At 46.6% G+C, this 24,815-nt stretch overlaps 1 protein-coding gene across 3 annotated transcripts in view; it reads right to left on the reverse strand.

The window, feature by feature from the left end:
* Nucleotides 1–24,815, reverse strand: part of LOC138292552 (putative RNA-binding protein Luc7-like 2) — a 311,074-nt gene that overhangs the window by 177,038 nt on the left and 109,221 nt on the right. For all 3 annotated transcript variants that reach the window (XM_069231227.1, XM_069231228.1, XM_069231229.1), the window contains one exon: nt 10,285–10,395. In XM_069231227.1, the coding sequence (XP_069087328.1) occupies nt 10,285–10,395 (111 nt within the window). The remainder of the gene's footprint in view (nt 1–10,284; nt 10,396–24,815) is intronic.

Below are 24,815 nucleotides of genomic sequence, written 5' to 3' on the forward strand. Positions count from 1 at the left end.
CAATTTGTCACTAACAGGCCAGTTACTAAATTTACCAATTCACATTGGCATACTGGTACACCCATATAATTCCCTTTTATATGGTACTGAGGTACCCAGGGTATTGGGGTTCCACAAGATCCCTATGGGCTGCAGCATTTCTTTTGCCACCCATAGGGAGCTCTGACAATTCTTACACAGGCCTGCCACTGCAGCCTGCGTGAAATAACGTCCACGTTATTTCACAGCCATTTACCACTGCACTTAAGTAACTTATAAGTCACCTATATGTCTAACCTTACCCGGGTTCTGTGCTAGAGACCCGGGGGATCATGGAATTGTCCCCCCAATACCAGAATGGTATTGGGGTGACAATTCCATGATCTTAGACATGTTACATGGCCATGTTCGGAGTTACCATTGTGACGCTATACATAGGTAGTGACCTATGTATAGTGCACGTGTGTAATGGTGTCCCCGCACTCACAAAGTCAGAGGAATTTGCCCTGAACGATGTGGGGGCACCTTGGCTAGTGCCAGGGTGCCCACACACTAAGTAACTTTGCACCCAACCTTCACCAGGTGAAGGCTAGACATATAGGTGACTTATAAGTTACTTAAGTGCAGTGGTAAATGGCTGTGAAATAACGTGGACGTTATTTCACGCAGGCTGCAGTGGCAGGCCTGTGTAAGAATTGTCAGAGCTCCCTATGGGTGGCAAAAGAAATGCTGCAGCCCATAGGGATCTTGTGGAACACAGCCTAGCCTGGGTCCCCAGCACTCCGTCCTGCAGTGCACAACCTTCTGAGTTGTCCTCCGGCGTCGTGGGACTCCCTTTTGTGACTTCGCGTGGACTTCGGTTCACTTTTCTTCTAAGTGCCTGTTGGGGTACTTCTGTGGGTGCTGCCTGCCTCTGTGACAGCTCTCTGAGTTGCTGAGCACCCCCTCTGTCTCCTCCTCCTCCACAAGGCGACATCCTGGTCCCTCCGGGTCCTCAGCAGCACCCAAAAACCTCTACCGGGACCCTTGCAGCTAGCAAGGCTTGTTTGCGGTTTTTCTGCGTGGGAACACCGCTGCAAGCTTCATCGCGACGTGGGCCATCCGTCTTCCAAAGGAGAAGTTCCTAGTCATCTTCTCTCTTGCAGAACTCCAAGCTTCTTCCAACCAGTGGCAGCTTCCCTGCACCTTCAGCTGGGGTTTCCTGGGCTCCTGCCCCCCCCCCCCGACACTGTTGCAACTATTGGACTTGGTCCCCTTGTCTTACAGGTACTCAGGTCTGGAAATCCGTTGTCGCTGGTGTGTGTTCTTCCTGCAGAATCCCCCTATCACGACTTCTGTGCTCTCTGGGGGTAGTAGGTGCACTTTATTCCTACTCTTCAGGGTCTTGGGGTGGGGTATTTTTCTAACCCTCACTGTTTTCTTACAGTCCCAGCGACCCTCTACAAGCTCACATAGGTTTGGGGTCCATTCGTGGTTCGCATTCCACTTTTGGAGTATATGGTTTGTGTTGCCCCTATACCTATGCTTGCCTATTGCAACCTATTGTAATTCTACACTGTTTGCATTACTTTTCTTGCTATTACTTACCTAATTTTGGTTTGTGTACATGTAGGAAGTTGGCTCTGTATGCACTATTTCAAAGTAAGGAATAGTATGCAGAGTCCAAGGGTTCCCCTTAGAGGTAAGATAGTGGCAAAAAGAAATAATACTAATGCTCTATTTTGTGGTAGTGTGGTCGAGCAGTAGGCTTATCAAAGGAGTAGTGTTAAGCATTTGTTGTACATACACACAGGCAATAAATGAGGAACACACACTCAGAGACAAATCCAGCCAATAGGTTTTGTTATAGAAAAATATATTTTCTTAGTTTATTTTAAGAACCACAGGTTCAAATTCTACATGTAATATCTCATTTGAAAGGTATTGCAGGTAAGTACTTTAGGAACTTTGAATCATTTCATTAACATGTATACTTTTTACATAAAACACAATAAGCTGTTTTAAAAGTGGACACTTAGTGCAATTTTCACAGTTCCTGGGGGAGGTAAAGTAATGTTAGTTTTAACAGGTAAGTAAGTCACTTAGAGGTTTCAGTTTTGGGTCCAAGGTAGCCCACCGTTGGGGGTTCAGAGCAACCCCAAAGTTATCACACCAGCAGCTCAGGGCCGGTCAGGTGCAAAGGTCAAAGAGGTGCCCAAAACACATAGGCTTCAATGGAGAGAAGGGGGTGCCCCGGTTCCAGCCTGCCAGCAGGTAAGTACCCGCGTCTTCGGAGGGCAGACCAGGGGGGTTTTGTAGGGCACCGGGGGGACACAAGTCAGCACAAAAAGTACACCCTCAGCAGCGCGGGGCGGCCGGGTGCAGTGTGCAAACACGCGTCGGGTTTTCAATGAGAGACCAAGGGGTCTCTTCAGCGATGCAGGCAGGCAAGGGGGGGGGCTCCTCGGGGTAGCCACCACCTGGGCAAGGGAGAGGGCCTCCTGGGGGTCATCCTGCACAGAAGTTCCGATCCTTCAGGTGCTGGGGGCTGCGGGTGCAGGGTCTTTTCCAGCCATCGGGAAATGGAGTTCAAACAGTCACGGTCAGGGGGAGCCTCGGGATTCCCTCTGCAAGCGTCGCTGTGGGGGCTCAGGGGGGACAACTTTGGTTACTCACAGTCGTGGAGTCGCCGGAGGGTCCTCCCTGAGGTGTTGGTTCTCCACCAGTCGAGTCGGGGTCACCGGGTGCAGTGTTGCAAGTCTCACGCTTCTTGCGGGGAGTTGCAGGGGTCTTTAAAACTGCTCCTTGAAACAAAGTTGCAGTTCTTTTGGAGCAGTGCCGCTGTCCTCGGGAGTTTCTTGTCTTTCGTGAAGCAGGGCAGTCCTCAGAGGATTCATTGGTCGCTGGTCCCTTGGAAAGCAATCGCTGGAGCAGGTTTCTTTGGAAGGCAGGAGACAGGCCGGTGAGTCTGGGGCCAAAGCAGTTGGTGTCTTCTGTTCTTCCTCTGCAGGGGTTTTTCAGCTCAGCAGTCCTCTTCTTCTTGTAGTTTCAGGAATCTAAATTCTTAGGTTCAGGGAAGCCCTTAAATACTAAATTTAAGGGCGTGTTTAGGTCTGGGGGGTTAGTAGCCAATGGCTACTAGCCCTGAGGGTGAGTACACCCTCTTTGTGCCTCCTCCCAAGGGGAGGGGGTCACATCCCTAATCCTATTGGGGGAATCCTCCATCTGCAAGATGGAGGATTTCTAAAAGTTAGAGTCACTTCAGCTCAGGACACCTTAGGGGCGGTCCTGACTGGCCAGTGACGACTCCTTGTTTTTCTCATTATTTTCTCCGGCCTTGCCGCCAAAAGTGGGGGCCGTGGCCGGAGGGGGCGGGCAACTCCACTAGCTGGAGTGTCCTGCGGTGCTGGAACAAAGGGGTGAGCCTTTGAGGCTCACCGCCAGGTGTTACAGCTCCTGCCCTGGGGGAGGTGTTAGCATCTCCACCAAGTGCAGGCTTTGTTACTGGCCTCAGAGTGACAAAGGCACTCTCCCCATGGGGCCAGCAACATGTCTCTAGTGTGGCAGGCTGCTGGAACCAGTCAGCCTACACAGATAGTTGGATACAGTTTCAGGGGGCACCTCTAAGGTGCCCTCTGGGGTGTGTTTCACAATAAAATGTACACTGGCATCAGTGTGCATTTATAGTGCTGAGAAGTTTGATACCAAACTTCCCAGTTTTCAGTGTAGCCATTATGGTGCTGTGGAGTTCGTGTTTGACAGACTCCCAGACCATATACTCTTAAGGCTACCCTGCACTTACAATGTCTAAGGTTTGGCTTAGCACTGTAGGGGCACAGTGCTCATGCACTGGTGCCCTCACCTATGGTATAGTGCACCCTGCCTTAGGGCTGTAAGGCCTGCTAGAGGGGTGTCTTACCTATACTGCATAGGCAGTGAGAGGCTGGCATGGCACCCTGAGGGGAGTGCCATGTCGACTTACTCATTTTGTTCTCACTAGCACACACAAGCTGGTAAGCAGTGTATCTGTGCTGCGTGAGGGGTCTCCAGGGTGGCATAAGACATGCTGCAGCACCTAGAGACCTTCCCTGGCATCAGGGCCCTTGGTACCAGAGGTACCAGTTACAAGGGACTTATCTGGATGCCAGGGTGTGCCAATTGTGGATACAAAAGTACAGGTTAGGGAAAAAACAATGGTGCTGGGGCCTGGTTAGCAGGCCTCAGCACACTTTCAAGTCAAAACATAGCATCAGCAAAGGCAAAAAGTCAGGGGGTAACCATGCCAAGGAGGCATTTCCTTACAGTACATATAACTTGTGTATAGTACTTACCTTCTTACTGAGGGTACTCATTGAGATACTTGTGGCATATTGTCATAAAAATAAAGTACCTTTATTTTTAGTAACTGTGTTTTGTGTTTTCTTATGATATTGTGCATATGATATAAGTGGTATAGTAGGAGCTTTGCATTTCTCCTAGTTCAGCCTAAGCTGCTTTGCCATAGCTACCTTCTATCAGCCTAAGCTGCTAGAAACACCTCTTCTACATTAATAAGGGATAGCTGGACCTGGCTTAAGGTGTAAGCACCTCTGGTACCCACTACAAGCCAGGCTAGCCTCCGACAGTTGGGTCTGGAACTTTATCTACTTTTTTGACCCATTTTTGGTGCCAACTAATAGGTGATGAATGCAATCCACCCATGACATTGAATGTAAGCCCACAATGCCCCAGTGCATGTTCACCATCTTTAGATTCCCCCCTCCATCCCTCTGGTAACCTCTTCTACTTTAATAACTATTGTACATATATTCTACTGCTTTTATTCCTTGTTGTGCAAACATATCCTTTCAGTGGGGAGGTGGGTGGGCTGCATGTAAATCCAGAAAAATCGTCAAGCTGCAAAACTATTGTGTAGGAAGCTGGCCTGGTCTGTGGTGGGTATCTAAGGTACTTACACCTTATACCCGGTCTAGGTATCCCCAATTAGAGTTGTGTAGGCAGTGTCTAGAAGCCAGGCTCTCTAGAGGTAGCTGTGGATGAGCAGCCAAAGATTATCTATGAGGCATATAAAACTCATGCAATACCACTGTAGTCACACAGCACTTACACACATAAAAGAAAATAAACAGTGTTACAAAAAACAAAACAAAAAAAAAAAAGTACTTTATTTTAGTGACACAATTACCAAAAAATACTAAAGAGGCAACCTTCCAGTAGGACGTAAGTAACACTAAATATGTACAATATTAATCAGAAATAGGCATAGAAAGCAATAGAAAACAGTGCAAATGCAAACAGACAGTAGTGATCCTAGGGGGAGCCCAAACCATACACACAAAAAAAAATGGAAATTGAATGCAGAGCCCCCACCAAGGTAAGTGGAATGTGTAGAAGGGTACTAGGAAGCCCCAAAGGCAAGTACCACAGTGCCCTCCAGTGATCAGGAAGAAAGGAGTAAGTTACTGGATCTTCCCCAAACCACCCAAAAGGAAGGAAGGAAAAGAAGAAAAAATGCAACACCCAGACAACACTGCAAGAAACCAACAGTGAATTCCTGAAGAGGAAGACCTGTGGAAGAAAGTCCACAGAAGAGGGAGCCCTGACAGGGGACCCACTGGATGAGGAACCAGGAGTCGCAGAGGAGCCCACACAGCACAACTGGAGTAGGGTCTCACGCCACATGAGAAGCACGCAGATGGCTGTGCGTTGCAGGAAGGAGTGCTGGGGCTACAGAGCCTGAAGATCCCCTGGACAGTGGCAGCCCGTCCTTTATGACGGAAGGGCCATGCCCCCCCCCCCCACCTTTTGCCCCTCATGAAGAGTGTTTGTCAGGCTGAACAAAGTTCAGCCTGACAGACACACTCCATGTTCAGCGCAGGCAGCCAGAAGCAGACATGGCCGATTTACGCACACTCCTGGCTGCCTGAGCTGAACTTTGCTAGGCTGAGGTCCCAGCTCCTATGGGCATGACCTCCTCGGCTCAGCAAAGGTGCCTCGAGGCCCTCCCCTGGGTGACGAGGAAAACATAATCAATCGACACTCTCCCTGGGCGTTTCAGGGTTAAGCCGTGAAGTGCCCAGGGCGAGTGTCAATCAGTGACACTTCGTCACAGAGTGGGGTGGGGTCAGCAGTCTCACTGACCGCATCCCACTCTGTGACAAGGCTGGGACTTTGTTGTGGATGCAGATTGTCGGTTCCTGGAGGGTCCTGTCGCGGTTCCAGTGGCTAGAAGTCTAAGCAGAGGTTGCAGAGAAGTCCAGCTGGAATCTTCCGAAATGAATCAGAGGACCCATCCATGAGAGAGACCCTGAATAGCCCTGAAAAGGAGATTGGTTCCCCTAGCCAGGCGACTGCCTATCAAGAGGGGGCTCTGACGTCACCTGCCTGATCTGTCCATTCAGACGCTCCCGGAGGTTCCTGCCAACCTTGGATTCAGGATGACAGAACTCAGGGACTCACAGGAGGAGCTCTGGGCACCACCCTTGGGATGTGATGGACAGAGGAGTGGTCACTCCCCTTTCCATTGTCGTGTTTTGTGCCAGAGCAGGAACTGGAGGTCCCTGAACCGGTGTAGACTGGTTTATACACAGAGGGCAAAAAAATGTGCCCTTCAAAGCATACCAGTGGCTTGGGGGGGCTACTCTGAAGCCATGTAACACCTATTTCCAAAGGAAGAGGTTGTTACCTACACCCCCCCCCCACCCCCCAAAAAAAGGGAAATCCTTTTTCTGCCTTCCTGGGCTTGAGCTGTCGAAGCAGCAGGAGGGCAGAAAACTGTCTGAGGGGTGGCAGCAGCTTAGATTGCCTGGAAAACCCCATAAGGCTGGTAGGAGTAATGCTGGGGGTCCTCTAAGGAGCCACCAGAGTGCATGGAATCATACTTCCAATACTGGCAACAGTATTGGGGTATGATTCTGACATGCCTAGGTTCGAAGATACCATTATGTAGCTGGACGTAGGTAGTGACCTATGTCCAGTACATGGATTAAATGCTGTCCTCGCACTCACGAAGTCAAGGAAAATAGAACTGGAGTTCGTGGGGGCACCTCTGCTAGTGCAGGGGTGCCCTCACACACAGGTACTGGCACCCTGCCCTCTGGGCTGGGAGGGCCTGCCATAGGGGTGATTTACAGTGACCTGGCGCAGTGACCTGTAGGGAAATGGGTGCATGCACTCTTTCACACAGGCTGCAATTGCAGGCCTACAGATACACTTTGCTTGGGCTCCCCATGGGTGGCATAATATATGCTGCAGCGCATGAGGATCCCCTGGTACCCTAATGCCCCGGGTACAATATATTAGGGACTTACATGGGGGCACCAGTATGCCAAATGTGGGGTGTAAATGGAACAAGTGACCAAGTTTGAAGTGAGAGAGCATAATCACTGGGGTCTTGGTTAACAGGATCCCAGTGAGCACAGTCAAACACACTGACAGCAGGCAGAAAATTGAGGTAACCATGCCAAGAAAGAGGGTACTTTCCTACACACTTCAGGTAAGTAGTTATTTGCAGCATGATTTTTTTTTTTTTTAACACACTGCCAACAGATTATGAAGCAGTATTTTATCACTGTGGGAAGCTGAATTGAACTGTGTGTGTGGTTAGAATAAGTTATCTTAAGACGTTCTACCCTGCTTGGTCCTCTCTATCCTCAAGGATGTCCATGAAGTAATGTTTTATGAAGGTGTGGAGTGATGACAATGTAGCAGCCACTCACATGTCAATTATGGAGACATTTGCAATGAATGCTAGTGTGGCCCCCTTTTTCGTGGTGGAGTGCGCGACTGGTCTGTTATCCAGAGTTTACCCTGCTAAAGAGTAGCAGCTCTGGATGGTTTGCACTATTCACTTTGCAATGGTACCATTTGTGTTGTGTACTGGTTCAAATGGGACCACCATGAGTTGTGCTTGCACCAGATTCTTAAAGGAACAGACCTTGGTGGTGCAATTTTCTTCACTCCAAAGATCTTTTGATGACAAGCATGACAAACAGGTTCTTTCCAGAGGTATTTTCAGTATATGACACTATAGACGCAAGATAAAGTCTAATGAATGCGTACACCAGTTATGCATCGGGTATGTGCATCAGATATCAGACTATGTTAGTGTTCTCTGTTGGACTATTTAGTAGTAGGATTTTCTTCATGCACCAGTGAACAAAGCTGGTCCATTTGACTGCATGGCATCTGTATGTAGTTGATCTCCTGGCTTCTCTTAATACTATCATGCATATATTTAGTAAACCAAACAGTCTTCAGGAGTCAAGCTGCGCGCATGGATGGTCTAGGATAACACGTCCGTCCCTCGTGTATTATCATCAGGTTGTGCAACACATTGGTATTTTGATAGTGCCATTACCATGTCCACTAGATCTGAAAACCACAATTGTGTTATTATTAGATTCATTGTTATGCTCGTTTGTTTGCACTTATTATTCTTATCATGAGAGATCGAGGAAATTCATATGTAAACAATCCTGACCATTCTTTTGACAGGGCATTCCCTTGAGATAGGTAGTTAGGCTATCTGGACATAAAGTGCAGTATTCTGTGCGAGTTGTAAACAGAGCCGTTTGCAGAGCTGCCCAGGCGGAAGCTAAAGAGGATGTTTTGAGAAAATGGGCATTTCCCTTTTGAACATCTTGTGATGCGCCCAAACTTGGAGGGAGGAAGATACTGCCCCCCCCCCCCTCTCGCTGACGATACCCTGCTGATTTCAAAATCACCAAAGGGGCTCCGATGCTGCTCGACATCATTAATTCCTTTTGTGACCAGAGGGACTTTGAGCATAATAGTGCCAAGACCAAGTTGTAGGAAAGTGCCCCATTTTTTACATGGTCACCCACACTTTTTGCCTGGAATTCGATGCAACTTTGAGTGAAAGTGCACTGAGTTCTGGCTAATCAGGTCCCCAGTGCCAGATCTCTTTCCCTAAATTCCCAAATTGGCAATACTTTTGATCTCCTTTAAGTCCCAAGTAAATGGTACCCCTGGTACCTAGGGCTTGGGTGCCAAAGAGAGTCCCCAAAGGTTGCAGCATGTATTGTGCCACCCTTAGGGACCCCTCACCTAGAATACACAATCTGCCATTGCAGGCTGCGTGTCTTGGTGCAGCTAAAAGTGTAAATACGACATAGCACACCGCCTGTGTGCCATATCCCCTAACACTGCATGCAATATATGTAAGTCACCCCTACAGCAAGACTTCTAGCCCTATGGCAGGGTGCATTATATTGCATGTGAGAACATATCTGCATAAGCAGATATGTCCCTGCTATGTCTTTGTCGATTCTTAGAAATAGTGATTGAACAGAGAAGCCATTTTAAGGAAATGCTGGACACTGGTCAGTATGAGTTCCCCAGCTACATGATGGCTTCAATGTAAATAGGGATATTTGGTATCAAACATCTCGTATTTATAACCCCTCACTGGTGCCAGTGAAGGATTTAATAATACATGCACGCAGAGGGCACCTTAGAGGTGCCCCCTGAAAACCTATCAACTACCTTCATGGGAACTGACCAGTTTTAGCCAACCTGCCACCACCAGACAAGAGTCTGACCTCCTAGGGTGAGAGCCTTTGATCTCAGGCGGTCAACCACAAAGCCTGCTCTGGGAAAGGTGTTTACACACCTCACCCAATAAGATGACCTGTGAATCTGCATTGAAAGGCCGGGGGCTTCAAAGAAGCCCATCACCCTTGATATGCAGATCTGACTTCACTCAAAGTTGAGAGGCAGACCCTCTTTCCCCAGGGCTCATTTGGCACTTGGACAGGTGGGAAATGTAGTATTCAGAGAGGTGTGTCCACTCCTCAGGTCAGTCTCACCCCTAAGATGAGCTCCCTAATGTGGACACAACATTTAGATATCTGCCATCTTGGTGTTGGCAGATTTGTTAGTCTGGGACAGGGTTATGCCCACTTACCACAGGAAATGGGCATATAGTGGGGTGTAGTGACCCCAGGGGTAAGTAGCCCATTGGCTACTAGTCTCCACTCCCCAAAACGCCCCCAAATTCAGTACTTGGGGGAGCCCCTGGCACCAGGAAATCAGATTCCTGCTGACCTGTTAAGGAGGACACTCGAGAGCCGAAAAAAGCATAGCCCGAGGAAGAAGCATCTGAATTGGTCCCAGTCCTGCCGGCCTGTCTGCTATTTTCACAGATATGCACCAAAGCCTACTCATCCTGCAAGCTGCTGTGAGCTTCTTACCAATACCTGGGAAAGAGGTGACAGATGAGCTAGAAATACAAAGAGGAACAATTGGAACAAAATATTGCACTGAGAATCATAACCAAAAAGAATCAGAGAGAGAGAAAAGTACCTTAAGAGCCACTTCAGCACTAATCTCTTCCTGCGTTTCCGCTAACCGTTTCTTAGCCACCTCGGTTCGTCTGTCGCAGTCTGCAATGAATGAATTCAAATGATCCATCGCCTGCGGAAAAAGAACAGAAGCAGTCACAACAGATTAATTAAGTGGGTAGGGTGCAAGTATAGAAGCTGAAGAATGTTTTTTTGCCTGACTTGCACTTTAGTAAGTAGTACACAATGTGTCTGGTATACAATCCAAAGATCTTGTGACCTTTATACTCTTATTAGTCAAGATGATGCATCTGCATGGCGTGTCAACGATCTATCTTTTTATAATTAACATACACTTGTCAGGCCCATATACAAAGGAAATGTCATGCACGCTTGCAGAACTACGGTAATAGGTGTATGTTATTTTCTTCCCTAGCTCTGATCACCTTATCCCATGTTGAAAACATACAAAAAAATAAACGCACTAAACCACAATGGAGGAATGACAGAGTACCAATTTGGTTTGTAAAACCAGGGTGAACTTGTGGAAGAAAAAGATGTCCCTTGTAGCTGAATGGTAGTAGCACCTCTCGAACTTTAATTTCAGGTTTAGTGAGGTAGCCAAATAAAGTCTAATAGCAATGTTGACACAAAGAGGCAGGAAACATCTGTAAAGGCAAAAGTTAATCAGCCAGGGCAAGACTTGAAAATTCATCACCATCTAAGTGGATTTCCCTGCTTAAAAAAAATGTGCCAATCTTTTTCACAGAATGAAATTGACACAGTAGGACCAAGGGATGAGAAAGGTGACATCAAGAACAAAGAATGACAGAAAATCTTCAAAGAGTTGCCTATTGGCTATATCTTTAATGACAACACTGGCAATTTTGGCTGAAATCCTGCTACATTACTGGTTCCCAACCTTTTGACTTCTGTGGATCCTCACTTTATCAGTACCGGAACCCAGGTACCCCCCACTGAGTCATTATTGGAATTCCGATGCCGGAATGCGCCACAAAGCCCTGGACTGGCTCACCACCTTCCTCTCCGAAAGAACCCAAAGAGTTTGCCTCTGTCCTTACCGGTCTACAGCCACCAAAACCATCTGTGGGGTCCCCTAAGGATCCTCCCTCAGCCCCAGCCTTTTCAATATCTACATGGCTCCGCTCGCCAGCATCATCCGCCCCCACGGCCTCAACATTTCATACGCTGACGACACCCAGCTCATTATCTCCCTCACGAGGAACCCATCTACCACCAAGAATAACCTACACGCCGGACTCCTCGCCATCGCTAACTGGATGATAGCAAGCCAACTCAAATTGAAGTCAGAAAAAACTGAGATCATCATCGTCAGTCCCAAAAAGACAGCATTGAACGACTCTTGGTGGCCCACCACCCTAGGACCACCCACGCACGCAATCTCAGCATCATACTGGACTCATCTCGGTCTATGATTCAGCAAATCAATGCGTTATCATCCTCCTGCTTCAACACCCTCTGCATGCTACGCAAGACTTTCAAATGGATTCCTTTGGAAACAAGAAGAACGGTCGCCCACACCCTCAAACAGCAGACTGGTCTACGGCAATGCCCTCTACGCAGGGACCACAGCCATGCTTCAGAGAAAACTCCAGCGCCTCCGGAATGCAGCCGCACATCTCATCCGCAACCTCCCTCGCCATGAGCACATCTCCGCCCACCTCATATCAATACACTGGCTGCCCATCAACAAAAGGATCATTTTCAAAATCCTAATCCATGCTCACAAAGCCCTCCATTACAACGGACCGGCTGACCTCAACGAACGAATCAACTTCCACAACCTGACTCGACTGCTCTTGCTCTGCTGACCTTGCCCTCGCAACAGTCCCCCACATCCAACGCACCACCTCTGGCGGCAGATCCTTTTCCCACCTCACCGCCAAAACCTGGAACTCCCTCTCCACCAACCTAGACAAGACCCAGGACCTCCTAACTTTCAGAAAGCACCTCAAAACATGGCTTTTCGAGCAGTAACCCCCACCTCCTGTCTCCCTCCCCCTCCACACCCAGCACCTTGAGACCCTACCAGGTGAGTAGCACGCTTAAGAAATTTGCTTGATTGATTGATTAATGTTATTACATTTTCTTAAAGGATACCCTGAGGAGGCTTTGCGGCCCCCCGGGGTTCCCCAGACCACAGGTTGGGAACGATGGTGCTAGAATATTTACTACTGAGCCACTACAATAGTAAATAGGAACCAAGGAGGAGGGGGGGGAAGGAGAGGAGGGACATTTTCCATAGACTACTTTAGACTCTGCTACAGCAAAAGCTGCTTAACGCAATTACACCAAATTCAAAAGGAAGCTAGACCTTTGTCCAAAGACTTTGGACCAAATCCGCTCAGTAGTTTTTGAGAAATTAAGGGTAAAATATAATTGTATATTTGGACAGTTGGGCTCACGAGAGCTCCACAGGAGCACAAATATAAAAATGGAGGAAATGGCGAAAAACTTGATTGGTCGAGAGGCCAGTTTTTCCTGGAAGCCTTCTGGCTCTTGTGGGAGCGAGAGGCTTTAACCAGTCTTGCGAGAGAAAACACTTTGTCTGCCTGTTGGGATGTTAGAAATGAAATAGTGGACATTACTGACTGTGAAAAATCAGAGTTGTTGCGGAAAATGTAATTAAAAAACCTGCATAAGGGGGCAGCAGAAAGGCATGTTGTACCTTTAGATTTCGAGAATAAGTGTCTAAGGGATAACTACTGTGAAGAAAATAAATGTATATTTATTTTAACACATTTTTATGATCTTGCTGGACTCTCACATAATTGTGAATAGTAAAAAGGGGTGGATGAGTTCGGATTACACTCCGTTAGTAGGAATGTATATTGTGATCACTGGTTTTGAGAGGAAGTGTGTAAAAGATGAGTACTGTGATGAGTAGATGCTTAATTCCCATTTTTTAAAAAAAGGCTATAATCTCGCAAGACTCTTGCAGGATCGTAAACATTAAAAGGACTAGGAATCTTTTAATAGACTGTAGTATGCACACTTACTACTGTAAGAAGCAGTATTAATGGTGATGATGTTGGTCAGAGTGTACTATGTACACCCATCTGCTTTGTAAGAGTTGTGAGTAGGGTACAGTCTCTTCCCACACCCTACTATGCCCACCAATTATCAGAGAGAGGGGTGTTAGTAGTGAGGACAGTCCCTCTCCATTCACTACTACTTACATCTGTCATCTGAGAGAGAGCTGAAAGGAAAGGCCAGACAATCCAGACACCCTACTACGCACACCTGTCATCTGAGAAAGAGTTCTGACAGGAGAGGTAGCCCATGTACAAACCCTAATACGCAGTCATTATGTGAGACAGAGATCTGACAGAAGAGGCCAGTGCATGTACACACCCTCATACGTACACTCGTCATCTGAGAGATGAGCCAGTGGAGAAGCAGTCTCTCTCCATACACCCTACTACGCAAACCTGTCATCTGAGAAACAGAGGTCTAGAAGGAGAGGGCAGTCCATGTATACACCTCACTATGCACACCTTTCTTTTAGGAGAGAGACCTGAGGTAACAGGCCAATCTCTCCTCACACCCTACTACACACACCCATCATCTAAGAGAGGGGTCTCACTGAAGAGGCCAGTCCTTCCATACACACTACTGTGTAAACATGTCATCGGAGACAGAGGTCTGTGTTGAGAGGCAAGTCTATCCCCACACCCTTCTTCACACACCAGTCATAAAAGAGATATGTATCAGTAGAGAAGATACTCCATCCCACATACTACTATTTCACTATAATTGTTGTGATTCCACAAGACACTCGCAAGAGCAGCTCACAAGCTTCAGGGAGTAAAGCTTGCAGCATGGACACATGCCATCTCACAAGAGGCTGATGAGACCTGATGGAAAATTACTGAGCCTATCACAAGGTGTTTTACGATCCCACAAGCCTCTCGCAAGACCCACATGGAAAATTACTGCACCTGCCACAAGGTGTTTTATGCAATCCACAAGAGTACTGCAAAATCAAATGGGATGGGGAGAAGAAAAAAAAAGGGCAAGGCTCAACCAAAAGTTACCATTCTTACTGCATGGTAGAAGAAATGCTGTGATGTGATAATGTGCAGAACCAGGGAGAGCTCAGATTGTTCTGGGTGATTTGGAGAAGGAAATTCAGTCAGTTCAGCAGAACTGACTGAATTTGGAACGGAGAAAGAATGGTGTCTTCAGCTGTATAAAAGAAACTGCTTTAGGTTCAGGTAATTTGAAATATACTTGATGAGTTTTGTTGAGAAGTGTCAGTAAGTTCACTACTGTTAAACTTATTCTATACAATATTTAATGAATGAAAAGCTGTTTGGAGAGGTGCAAGTTTGTTAATAAAAAAATCGAGAGGTATACTTTAGATTTTGGCGAGATATAACTACATACAGATTGAACATTGTGGGGGTTATTACAACTTTGGAGGATGTGTTAATCCGTCCCAAAAGTGACGGATATACCACCAGCCGTATTACGAGTCCATTATATCCTATGGAACTCGTAATACGGCTGGTGGTATATACGTCACATTTGGGAAGGATTAACACCTCCTCCAAAGTTGTAATAACCCCATTTGTTTTTTTAACACAACATCCAATACATGGTGATAAGTAAGAGGCAGCGTTTCTGAAATTAAAAACAAAGCATCTGCAATCTGTTTATACAAGGCCTAGGGTTTTTATGAACCTTACTATGCACATATTTTACCCCTATTAGATGTTTGAATGGAGATATAGCCATTTGTAGAGTAAAACACTGTGCTCACAGTTAGGAAAGGTGTGTACAAGGAATATGTAATTTTACAAACAGTCATGGAACCATGTTTGAAGGCATATTATAACTTAATTGTGGATTAAAAAATGCAATGTTTGAGGTTGCAGTTTTTTTTTTTAATGAAAAAAGAACATAAGTTAGTGGTGCAGTACATATAAAGATATGATTGTGGGTGAAAAATGTAGAAATCTTCAGAGAATGTAGTGACATATCATTGTTACAATTACTGATCACTATGCAACTATATTTTCAAAAACAGAAGCCCATAAAAACATAAGTACCACATCACAATATATGGAGGAGTAAAACAAAAATTGTTTACTTTGGCAGAAAATTGAACGGTAACAGCGTGGAAAATCAGGAAAAAATAAAAATAAGAAATGGCCTAAAATAAATTTGCCCCTTAGGGGAGCGACCCTTGCCTAAGAGGTCACTCCCCTTGCATGAAATTCACATAAAAAAATAAAATAAAAAAACTCCCTGGTGTCTAGTGTTTTCTGTCCCCCTTGTGGGCAGATTGGCCTCATAAAAATAGGCCAATCTGCCCCCAAGGGGGGCAGAAATGGCCTAAATATAATTTGCCCTCTAGGGGAGCGACCCTTGTCTAAAGGGTCACTCTCCACCTGTAAAAAAAACCAAAATAAAACAAAAACAAACCAACAAACAAAAAAATGATCCCTGGTGCCTAGAGGTTTCTGCCCCCCCTAGGGGCAGATCAGCCTAATAATAGGCCGATTTGCCCCCGGGGGGGCAGAAAAGGCCTTCCAAAAAAATGCCCCCCCTGGGAGCGACCCTTGCCCAAGGGGTCGCTCCCTTATGCCAATTTCTAATTTAAAAAAAAAATCCCTGGTGTCTAGTGGGCGTTTCAAAAGCCGGATGCTTTTGAAACGCTCAGTGAGACTTCAGACTTCAAAAGGGAAGGAAATTCCTTTCCTTCCCTTTGAAGCCTCTCTGGCCTCCTCCACGTGATCGAAAGAGAAATGCTTTGCATTTCTCTTTCGATCGCGCTGTAAACTGAGCTTCCAGCGCGATGGAGGAGGCCCTCTGTGATTGTCAGGGTGCATTTGGGAGGGTGGAAGGGGAAGGGCTTCCCCTTCCATCCCCCACTGGAGAAGGGGGGGGGGGGGTGGGGGGGGGGGGGAGAAGCCCTGGGAGCAGGACAAGGTGATCTCGTCCAAGGCACCGTAGGGGTTAATGTTATTATTGTTTATGTTGTTAAATTGTTGTTTAAATATAATGTTTGAAGTTGCTACTGATTTCTTTCCTTAATCTATTTTTTTTAAAATTAATACTGTCTTCTAATGTTGACTTTAAGTGGTAGTCCATTAGATGTCGACCATCTAAATTAGGTGGGCTGACATATAGCTAAACCTTCCACAACCCTAACTCAGTCAGAGGAGTTTGACCACGGCAGAGACAGGGCTTTCCATGCAGTCGTCAAACTATGGTCCACCTGAATTTAAATCAGATGAACGGACCATAGTCTTGGCTGAATGAGAACTCAGGCTCCATTTCAATGAAGTTTGTCTCCACTAAGACATAAATCAGATGCACCAATACCCTTGAGCTCCCTAAAAAATGTTTTCTGTTAATTCTCTTTACTCCTTGGTTTCCACTCTAGCCAACACATTTTCATATTTATATACTTACTCAGGGCTACAAATAACACAATACATAACAAATCATTTGTATTCATAAGACCACATAGTAAAGATCTTACACTTGGAAGGAGAAATTGCAGTAATAATGAGGAATTTAGAAAGAACTTTACAGATATGAAATGGAGATTCATTACCACTCTGCAACAGAAAAATGGGCTAAAAGGCACTGTGTTTAGATTGAGAAATGGTACTTAAAAGGTAATGGGAATAAAAACTAAAAAGAACTGTATTACATTTATTACAACATATGGCAGTGATGAAGGGAGGCTTACATCACATTCTAATGTCACTTACTGGAGGGACAGAACTATTAAGAGTATCATTAGCCCTACCTACCCATGGCCCATGAAACATCTCCCCACTGGTGGGACTCAATTTTAATTTGTTTTTATGTGAACCCTGCACCATGTGCAGGCTGGTGGTAGACGAAAAACAGTCCTTCAGCTATAATAGTAGTCTAGAATACAGGATCAAGACCAACTTGACTTCAAACATGTAGTATAGGTCTTGTTAGGTACATGTGGAAAACATATGTGGGGTGGTACCATTAGGTGTTTAAAGGAGAATTTCGTAACATCTGAGATGCCAAAATGGGTAATATGAAATATCTTACTGCAGTCTACATATAGACTTGTGAAGTCAAGGAACCACATTGTTATTTCTGATTCCATGTCATGGACAATATAGGTGCTGACCCTAAAGGAGTGAACAGGGAATTGTGCCTACTGTGATTGGAAGCGTGGTGGATCATGACATTAAAGGGCATAGATATAATCTTAAATGTTGATTATGCACAGCAGTATTTTCTAGGAGATTAATCTAACTCCCCTTTTGCTGTAATGCAACAATCAGTATGTTCTCCTACTTGTAATCTCAGCTTGTTTTTCCTCAGGTAATAATTACCCCCACCTTTAGTTTTACAATGAGAGCAACATGGTGCTGATTTGATGAATATCTTTTGCAGGTTCAACATTTTCACTTCAGACTTGGTTAACTGCAGAATACTGGTGGATGTGGTTAGATGCTGCAGAATTGTGTTTTCAGTCACTAATTTTATATATATGAGAAGGCTTGGTTGGATTAGATGACTCGAGATATGTTGGATTTTTGTAACAAGTCTTAGTGGGCTTGAGGGTATACAAAGTGGTGTTTATGGATTGTAGCATGGTTACCTACTGTAGTAGCCCTCTTTTTATTACAGGTGATAAAGCGAGGGACCAAGATGGTGCCCAGTAAACACACCATATACTTGTGACGTGATGGCTGAAGTCCTCTTTCTACTACGTGCATATATACTGGGGACCAAGATGGTGTTCATATAGCCCACCGCACACCCATGGTCCTACATATACTGTGAAACCAAGTGAGGCGTAGGAAGAAACCGGACGTGTGTATTTTTAAGATATGGTACTTTGATATCTGAATTTTCGTTAATATTCAGTAATTTATCACAGGGTTTATCCCGGTTTTTCTTTTAGAGGTACAACCCTGCTCACCATCATTGTTGTTCACTTTGATAGAAAATCTGTTGCTAAACATAAAGTCCCTTTTTGTAGGATTATTTTAACTGTGGGGAAGCTCTTGCGTCACTTGCTTAACATAGACATGATTGATATGTACATAAAGGTGGTGCTGACTGACTGAAAACTCGTTATTTCCTTATGTGGGTTGAGATAGCTGAAGAAAGATTGATTTAGAGTGAGTGTTTTCTTTATGGAAATGTATTGGAACTGGCTCTTTTTGCAGGGTCATTCCCAAACATTTTTGCCTTCCTCCTCCTATTTTTTTGACCCTCTTTTTGTTGGCTTCAGGTCTCTGAGCACTTTATCACTGCTGATCAGTACTAAAGTGCATGTGCGCTCTCTTCTAAACTTGGTATGGTTGGCTTACACCTGATTGGCACATTTAATTTATCTGTAAGTCCCTTGTACAGTGGTATCTCTTTTACCCAGGGCCTGTAAATGAAATGCTACTAGTGGGCCTGCTGGTCAGCTTGCACCACCAACAGAAGAAGCTTTTCAAACCTGTCTCAGGCTCACCACTGCAGCCTTACTGCACCATGACTTGGCAAGTCATACTACTTCCAAAGGCCTAAAATCTCTTTTTGCTACACCTAAGCAACCCCATGGTGGGCCCTCGATAGCCCAATGGGCAGGGTGCTGTGTGTAAAAAGGTAGGACATGTCTTTATGTACTACATGTCCTAGTAGTGACAAACAGACTATTTAGTTTCTCACTGGGGGTGCTGCTCCTCGTATAGGATTGCATTGGAAATGTCCTTTCATATGGCTAAGTGGTTTTGTCTGATCTATGAGGGGTGGCGTTGCTATATCTGGATACTGATAGTCTTCCTGGGCTGGGGAGGGAGAGGGTCGTTCACACCTTTCATGTGAATACGCTGTGTCCTGCCATCACACAATGGACTGATTACCCCCTACTAATTTCTGGAGACTGGGCTGGGTTGAGAGGGTGTTTTGCCTGACTTGAAAGGACTCCTTTGAAGCTACCCCCTGAACAAAGGCATTGCCTGAGTATAAGTATATGAGGCATCAGAGCACTTTGGAACTGGGAGAGAACCCTCTGTCAGAAGGATTGCTGGACTGCACAAAGGACTCATCTGGATTGTCCCTTGACTCAGGGGTTGCCAAAGGACTGCTGCTTTGCCAGGAACCACCATTAGGATTGACCTGTTTGGTTGGGCTGCAGGAAGGATTGCCACCTGTTTACCAGAACCTTGATGTGCTGGCCTTCCTGCTACCCCTTCTATGTCCTGTGTCCAGTGTTCTCCTGGGGCAGATGGCCTGCCCCCCCACCCCAGATCTTGTAAACTCAGGTCCCCAATAGATTGCCTGCCCACAACTCTGCCGTGGGACCCTAACCATTGCGGGTCCGGCAGCAGCATGCTCACTGGGGAGTTGTAATTGCCTGCTACTCGCGATAAATCCCAAGGTCAGTGCAGGGCAAGTGCTGCTTCACCATACTAGATAGGGTGTGTGGAGCGCTTCTATCTTCAGAGACAGTGGCTGGTGTTTCCCCCATGGTGGCCCATCCCACAAAGGAAATTGCAACGTGCAGCAGTCCTGGGCAGTGTGTTGTGCCAAGGCACCTGCCCCCTGCAAGCATCGTCGTCAAACAAGGAGTTGCCATGCGGTTGCTGGGCCAAGCTGCTACCAAACAGGGGGTCTGGCTTTGCAGTCTCGGGATCGCCTCAGGCGAGTGAAGAAGCCCTGCTTCAGTGGCGCTGCGGGCGGGCAGGCGAGGGCAGCCGCGCCGGCCCCCTTCGTAGTCCGAAGCTGCTCCCTGTGCTAAATTGAAGAAGTAGGCACCACCTGCGAAGCCTGTGAACCCATCTGGTGCTGGATTACCACCACATCGCTGGAGGGTGCATAGGGCCTTCCTGAGCTGCCTGCCAGGTCGCCTTGTACACAGGAAGGAGGGAAAGGTTCTCCCGCCTCCACTCACCATGCGTGCGACCTCAGCGAGGCCCTGGTCCTGTTTCTGGCCTCGTGGTGCAGACCAGCCACCCGGACCAGTCACATCTGCCATCCCGGTCTCGAAGGACTCTCCTTTGGTGGATTACCTTCAGTAACTGGGTAGGAGTGAAGGGGCTTCTGGTCAAAGTGCCTATAAAGCCTCTAAGAGAGGTGGATGTATTTTGGGACAATGGGGATTACTGCGATAACTGTTGCAGAAACCCCAATGCCCTATGTTTTGCACTCACCTATCGGATAGCACCTAAAAGGAGTACACTGTGCCCTATGTAGTTATTGAAAGGTCTGTGATCACTTCCTTACAAGCATAGGGTGGATGATACCTATCGCCTTGGTCCCATACTATCTTAAAGGGTGTACATTCTGGAAGACCCTATATGATATGCTTCCTATGCGTTATATTTCATGCCCTATTATTTTTATAAGGTCTGTCAATGTTTTACTTTGCATTTTCAGGGTAATGAGTGTGAGGACTGGCATAGTATGTACAGAATTTATGAACTATACCATGTTGGTTCCACTGTACTGTTTATGATCATTGCCCAATATGCACAGTAATGCTTCTATGACCTATGCAAGATGTACATTTTTCCCCTTATGTTGCATTCATGATGAGGTCTTGGCATTCATGAAAAGGTGTTTATTAGGACATGTGCTTTTCTGGGGATAATGATGATCTGCCATTTGGGGAATGTTTCATTCTACGTATATTCACTTTGGTGATGATGATGATCTGGCCACTGCTTATTTTTGCAGAATACTAACAACTTATGTGATGGTCTGACAACTCCTTGTGTAGCAGGGTATTACTGATACATGTTATTTGTGGTCTAATGATGTTTTGTGCAATACCTTTTATTTTTATATAACTTGTTGTGGAGTTTCCTTTGTGGTGTATTTATTGTGTCACTAGTGTGTTTACACGTGGTCTCTGGGGATAAGCGTGATTGCTCTGTGCCAAGGCTACTGGGGGTGAGCATTGGTTATCTTAGGTGTTTAACTTACTTGCCCTGTCTAGAGTGGTGGGTTCTGCATACCCAAGCCGACCAGAAACCCAATTTCTAACGACAGGCATCTGACATGGTGTCTAAACTGATCTTGCATTAGACAGGTGGTTAGTTGCTCTTTATTAGCTGAGCTATGGATGTCATTCCACTTTGCTTGACTATCTGCATACTCTATGGTCATAATGTATTTATTTTTGTTTGTTTCACTATGTCACTATGTGTAAGGAAATGCCTCCTTGGCATGGTTGCCCCCTGACTTTTTGCCTTTGCTGATGCTATGTTTACAATTGAAAGTGTGCTGAGGCCTGCTAACCAGGCCCCAGCACCAGTGTTCTTTCCCTAACCTGTACTTTTGTATCCACAATTGGCAGACCCTGGCATCCAGATAAGTCCCTTGTAACTGGTACTTCTAGTACCAAGGGCCCTGATGCCAAGGAAGGTCTCTAAGGGCTGCAGCATGTCTTATGCCACCCTGGAGACCTCTCACTCAGCACAGACACACTGCTTGCCAGCTTGTGTGTGCTAGTGAGGACAAAACGAGTAAGTCGACATGGCACTCCCCTCAGGGTGCCATGCCAGCCTCTCACTGCCTATGCAGTATAGGTAAGACACCCCTCTAGCAGGCCTTACAGCCCTAAGGCAGGGTGCACTATACCATAGGTGAGGGTACCAGTGCATGAGCATGGTACCCCTACAGTGTCTAAACAAAACCTTAGACCTTGTAAGTGCAGGGTAGCCATAAGAGTATATGGTCTGGGAGTTTGTCAAACACGAACTCCACAGCACCATAATGGCTACACTGAAAACTGGGAAGTTTGGTATCAAACTTCTCAGCACAATAAATGCACACTGATGCCAGTGTACATTTTATTGTAAAATACACCCCAGAGGGCACCTTAGAGGTGCCCCCTGAAACTTAACCGACTATCTGTGTAGGCTGACTAGTTTTAGCAGCCTGCCACAAACCGAGACATGTTGCTGGCCCCATGGGGAGAGTGCCTTTGTCACTCTGAGGCCAGTAACAAAGCCTGCACTGGGTGGAGATGCTAACACCTCCCCCAGGCAGGAATTGTCACACCTGGCGGTGAGCCTCAAAGGCTCACCTCCTTTGTGCCAACCCAGCAGGACACTCCAGCTAGTGGAGTTGCCCGCCCCCTCCGGCCAGGCCCCACTTTTGGCGGCAAGGCCGGAGAAAATAATGAGAAAAACAAGGAGGAGTCACTGGCCAGTCAGGACAGCCCCTAAGGTGTCCTGAGCTGAAGTGACTCTAACTTTTAGAAATCCTCCATCTTGCAGATGGAGGATTCCCCCAATAGGGTTAGGATTGTGACCCCCTCCCCTTGGGAAGAGGCACAAAGAGGGTGTACCCACCCTCAGGGCTAGTAGCCATTGGCTACTAACCCCCCAGACCTAAACACGCCCTTAAATTTAGTATTTAAGGGCTACCCTGAACCCTAGAAAATTAGATTCCTGCAACTACAAGAAGAAGGACTGCCTAGCTGAAAACCCCTGCAGCGGAAGACCAGAAGACGACAACTGCCTTGGCTCCAGAAACTCACCGGCCTGTCTCCTGCCTTCCAAAGATCCTGCTCCAGCGACGCCTTCCAAAGGGACCAGCGACCTCGACATCCTCTGAGGACTGCCCCTGCTTCGAAAAGACAAGAAACTCCCGAGGACAGCGGACCTGCTCCAAGAAAAGCTGCAACTTTGTTTCCAGCAGCTTTAAAGAACCCTGCAAGCTCCCCGCAAGAAGCGTGAGACTTGCAACACTGCACCCGGCGACCCCGACTCGGCTGGTGGCGATCCAACACCTCAGGAGGGACCCCAGGACTACTCTGATACTGTGAGTACCAAAACCTGTCCCCCCTGAGCCCCCACAGCGCCGCCTGCAGAGGGAATCCCGAGGCTTCCCCTGACCGCGACTCTTTGAACCTAAAGTCCCGACGCCTGGGAGAGACCCTGCACCCGCAACCCCCAGGACCTGAAGGACCGGACTTTCACTGGAGAAGTGACCCCCAGGAGTCCCTCTCCCTTGCCCAAGTGGAGGTTTCCCCGAGGAATCCCCCCCTTGCCTGCCTGCAGCGCTGAAGAGATCCCGAGATCTCTCATAGACTAACATTGCGAACCCGACGCTTGTTTCTACACTGCACCCGGCCGCCCCCGCGCCGCTGAGGGTGAAATTTCTGTGTGGACTTGTGTCCCCCCCGGTGCCCTACAAAACCCCCCTGGTCTGCCCTCCGAAGACGCGGGTACTTACCTGCAAGCAGACCGGAACCGGGGCACCCCCTTCTCTCCATTCTAGCCTATGCGTTTTGGGCACCACTTTGAACTCTGCACCTGACCGGCCCTGAGCTGCTGGTGTGGTGACTTTGGGGTTGCTCTGAACCCCCAACGGTGGGCTACCTTGGACCAAGAACTAAGCCCTGTAAGTGTCTTACTTACCTGGTTAACCTAACAAATACTTACCTCCCCTAGGAACTGTGAAAATTGCACTAAGTGTCCACTTTTAAAACAGCTATTTGTGAATAACTTGAAAAGTATACATGCAATTTTGATGATTTGAAGTTCCTAAAGTACTTACCTGCAATACCTTTCGAAGGAGATATTACATGTAGAAGTTGAACCTGTGGTTCTTAAAATAAACTAAGAAAAGATATTTTTCTATACAAAACCTATTGGCTGGATTTGTCTCTGAGTGTGTGTACCTCATTTATTGTCTATGTGTATGTACAACAAATGCTTAACACTACTCCTTGGATAAGCCTACTGCTCGACCACACTACCACAAAATAGAGCATTAGTATTATCTCTTTTTACCACTATTTTACCTCTAAGGGGAACCCATGGACTCTGTGCATGCTATTCCTTACTTTGAAATAGCACATACAGAGCCAACTTCCTACATTGGTGGATCAGCGGTGGGGTACAAGACTTTGCATTTGCTGGACTACTCAGCCAATACCTGATCACACGACAAATTCCAAAATTGTCATTAGAAATTGATTTTTGCAATTTGAAAAGTTTTCTAAATTCTTAAAAGACCTGCTAGGGCCTTGTGTTAGATCCTGTTTAGCATTTCTTTTAGAGTTTAAAAGTTTGTAAAAGTTTGAATTAGATTCTAGAACCAGTTGTAGATTCTTAAAAAGTATTCCAACTTTTAGAAGCAAAATGTCTAGCACAGATGTGACTGTGGTGGAACTCGACACCACACCTTACCTCCATCTTAAGATGAGGGAGCTAAGGTCACTCTGTAAAATAAAGAAAATAACAATGGGCCCCAAACCTACCAAAATACAGCTCCAGGAGCTTTTGGCAGAGTTTGAAAAGGCCAACCCCTCTGAGGGTGGCAACTCAGAGGAAGAGGATAGTGACTTGGAGGACAATTCCCCCCTACCAGTCCTATCTAGGGAGAACAGGGTCCCTCAAACCCTGACTCCAAAAATAATAGTCAGAGATGCTGGTTCCCTCACAGGAGAGACCAACACCTCTGAAATCACTGAGGATAGCCCCAGTGAAGAGGACATCCAGTTAGCCAGGATGGCCAAAAGATTGGCTTTGGAAAGACAGATCCTAGCCATAG

This window comes from Pleurodeles waltl, chromosome 4_2, assembly GCF_031143425.1.
Source record: "Pleurodeles waltl isolate 20211129_DDA chromosome 4_2, aPleWal1.hap1.20221129, whole genome shotgun sequence".
NCBI lineage: Eukaryota > Metazoa > Chordata > Amphibia > Caudata > Salamandridae > Pleurodeles > Pleurodeles waltl.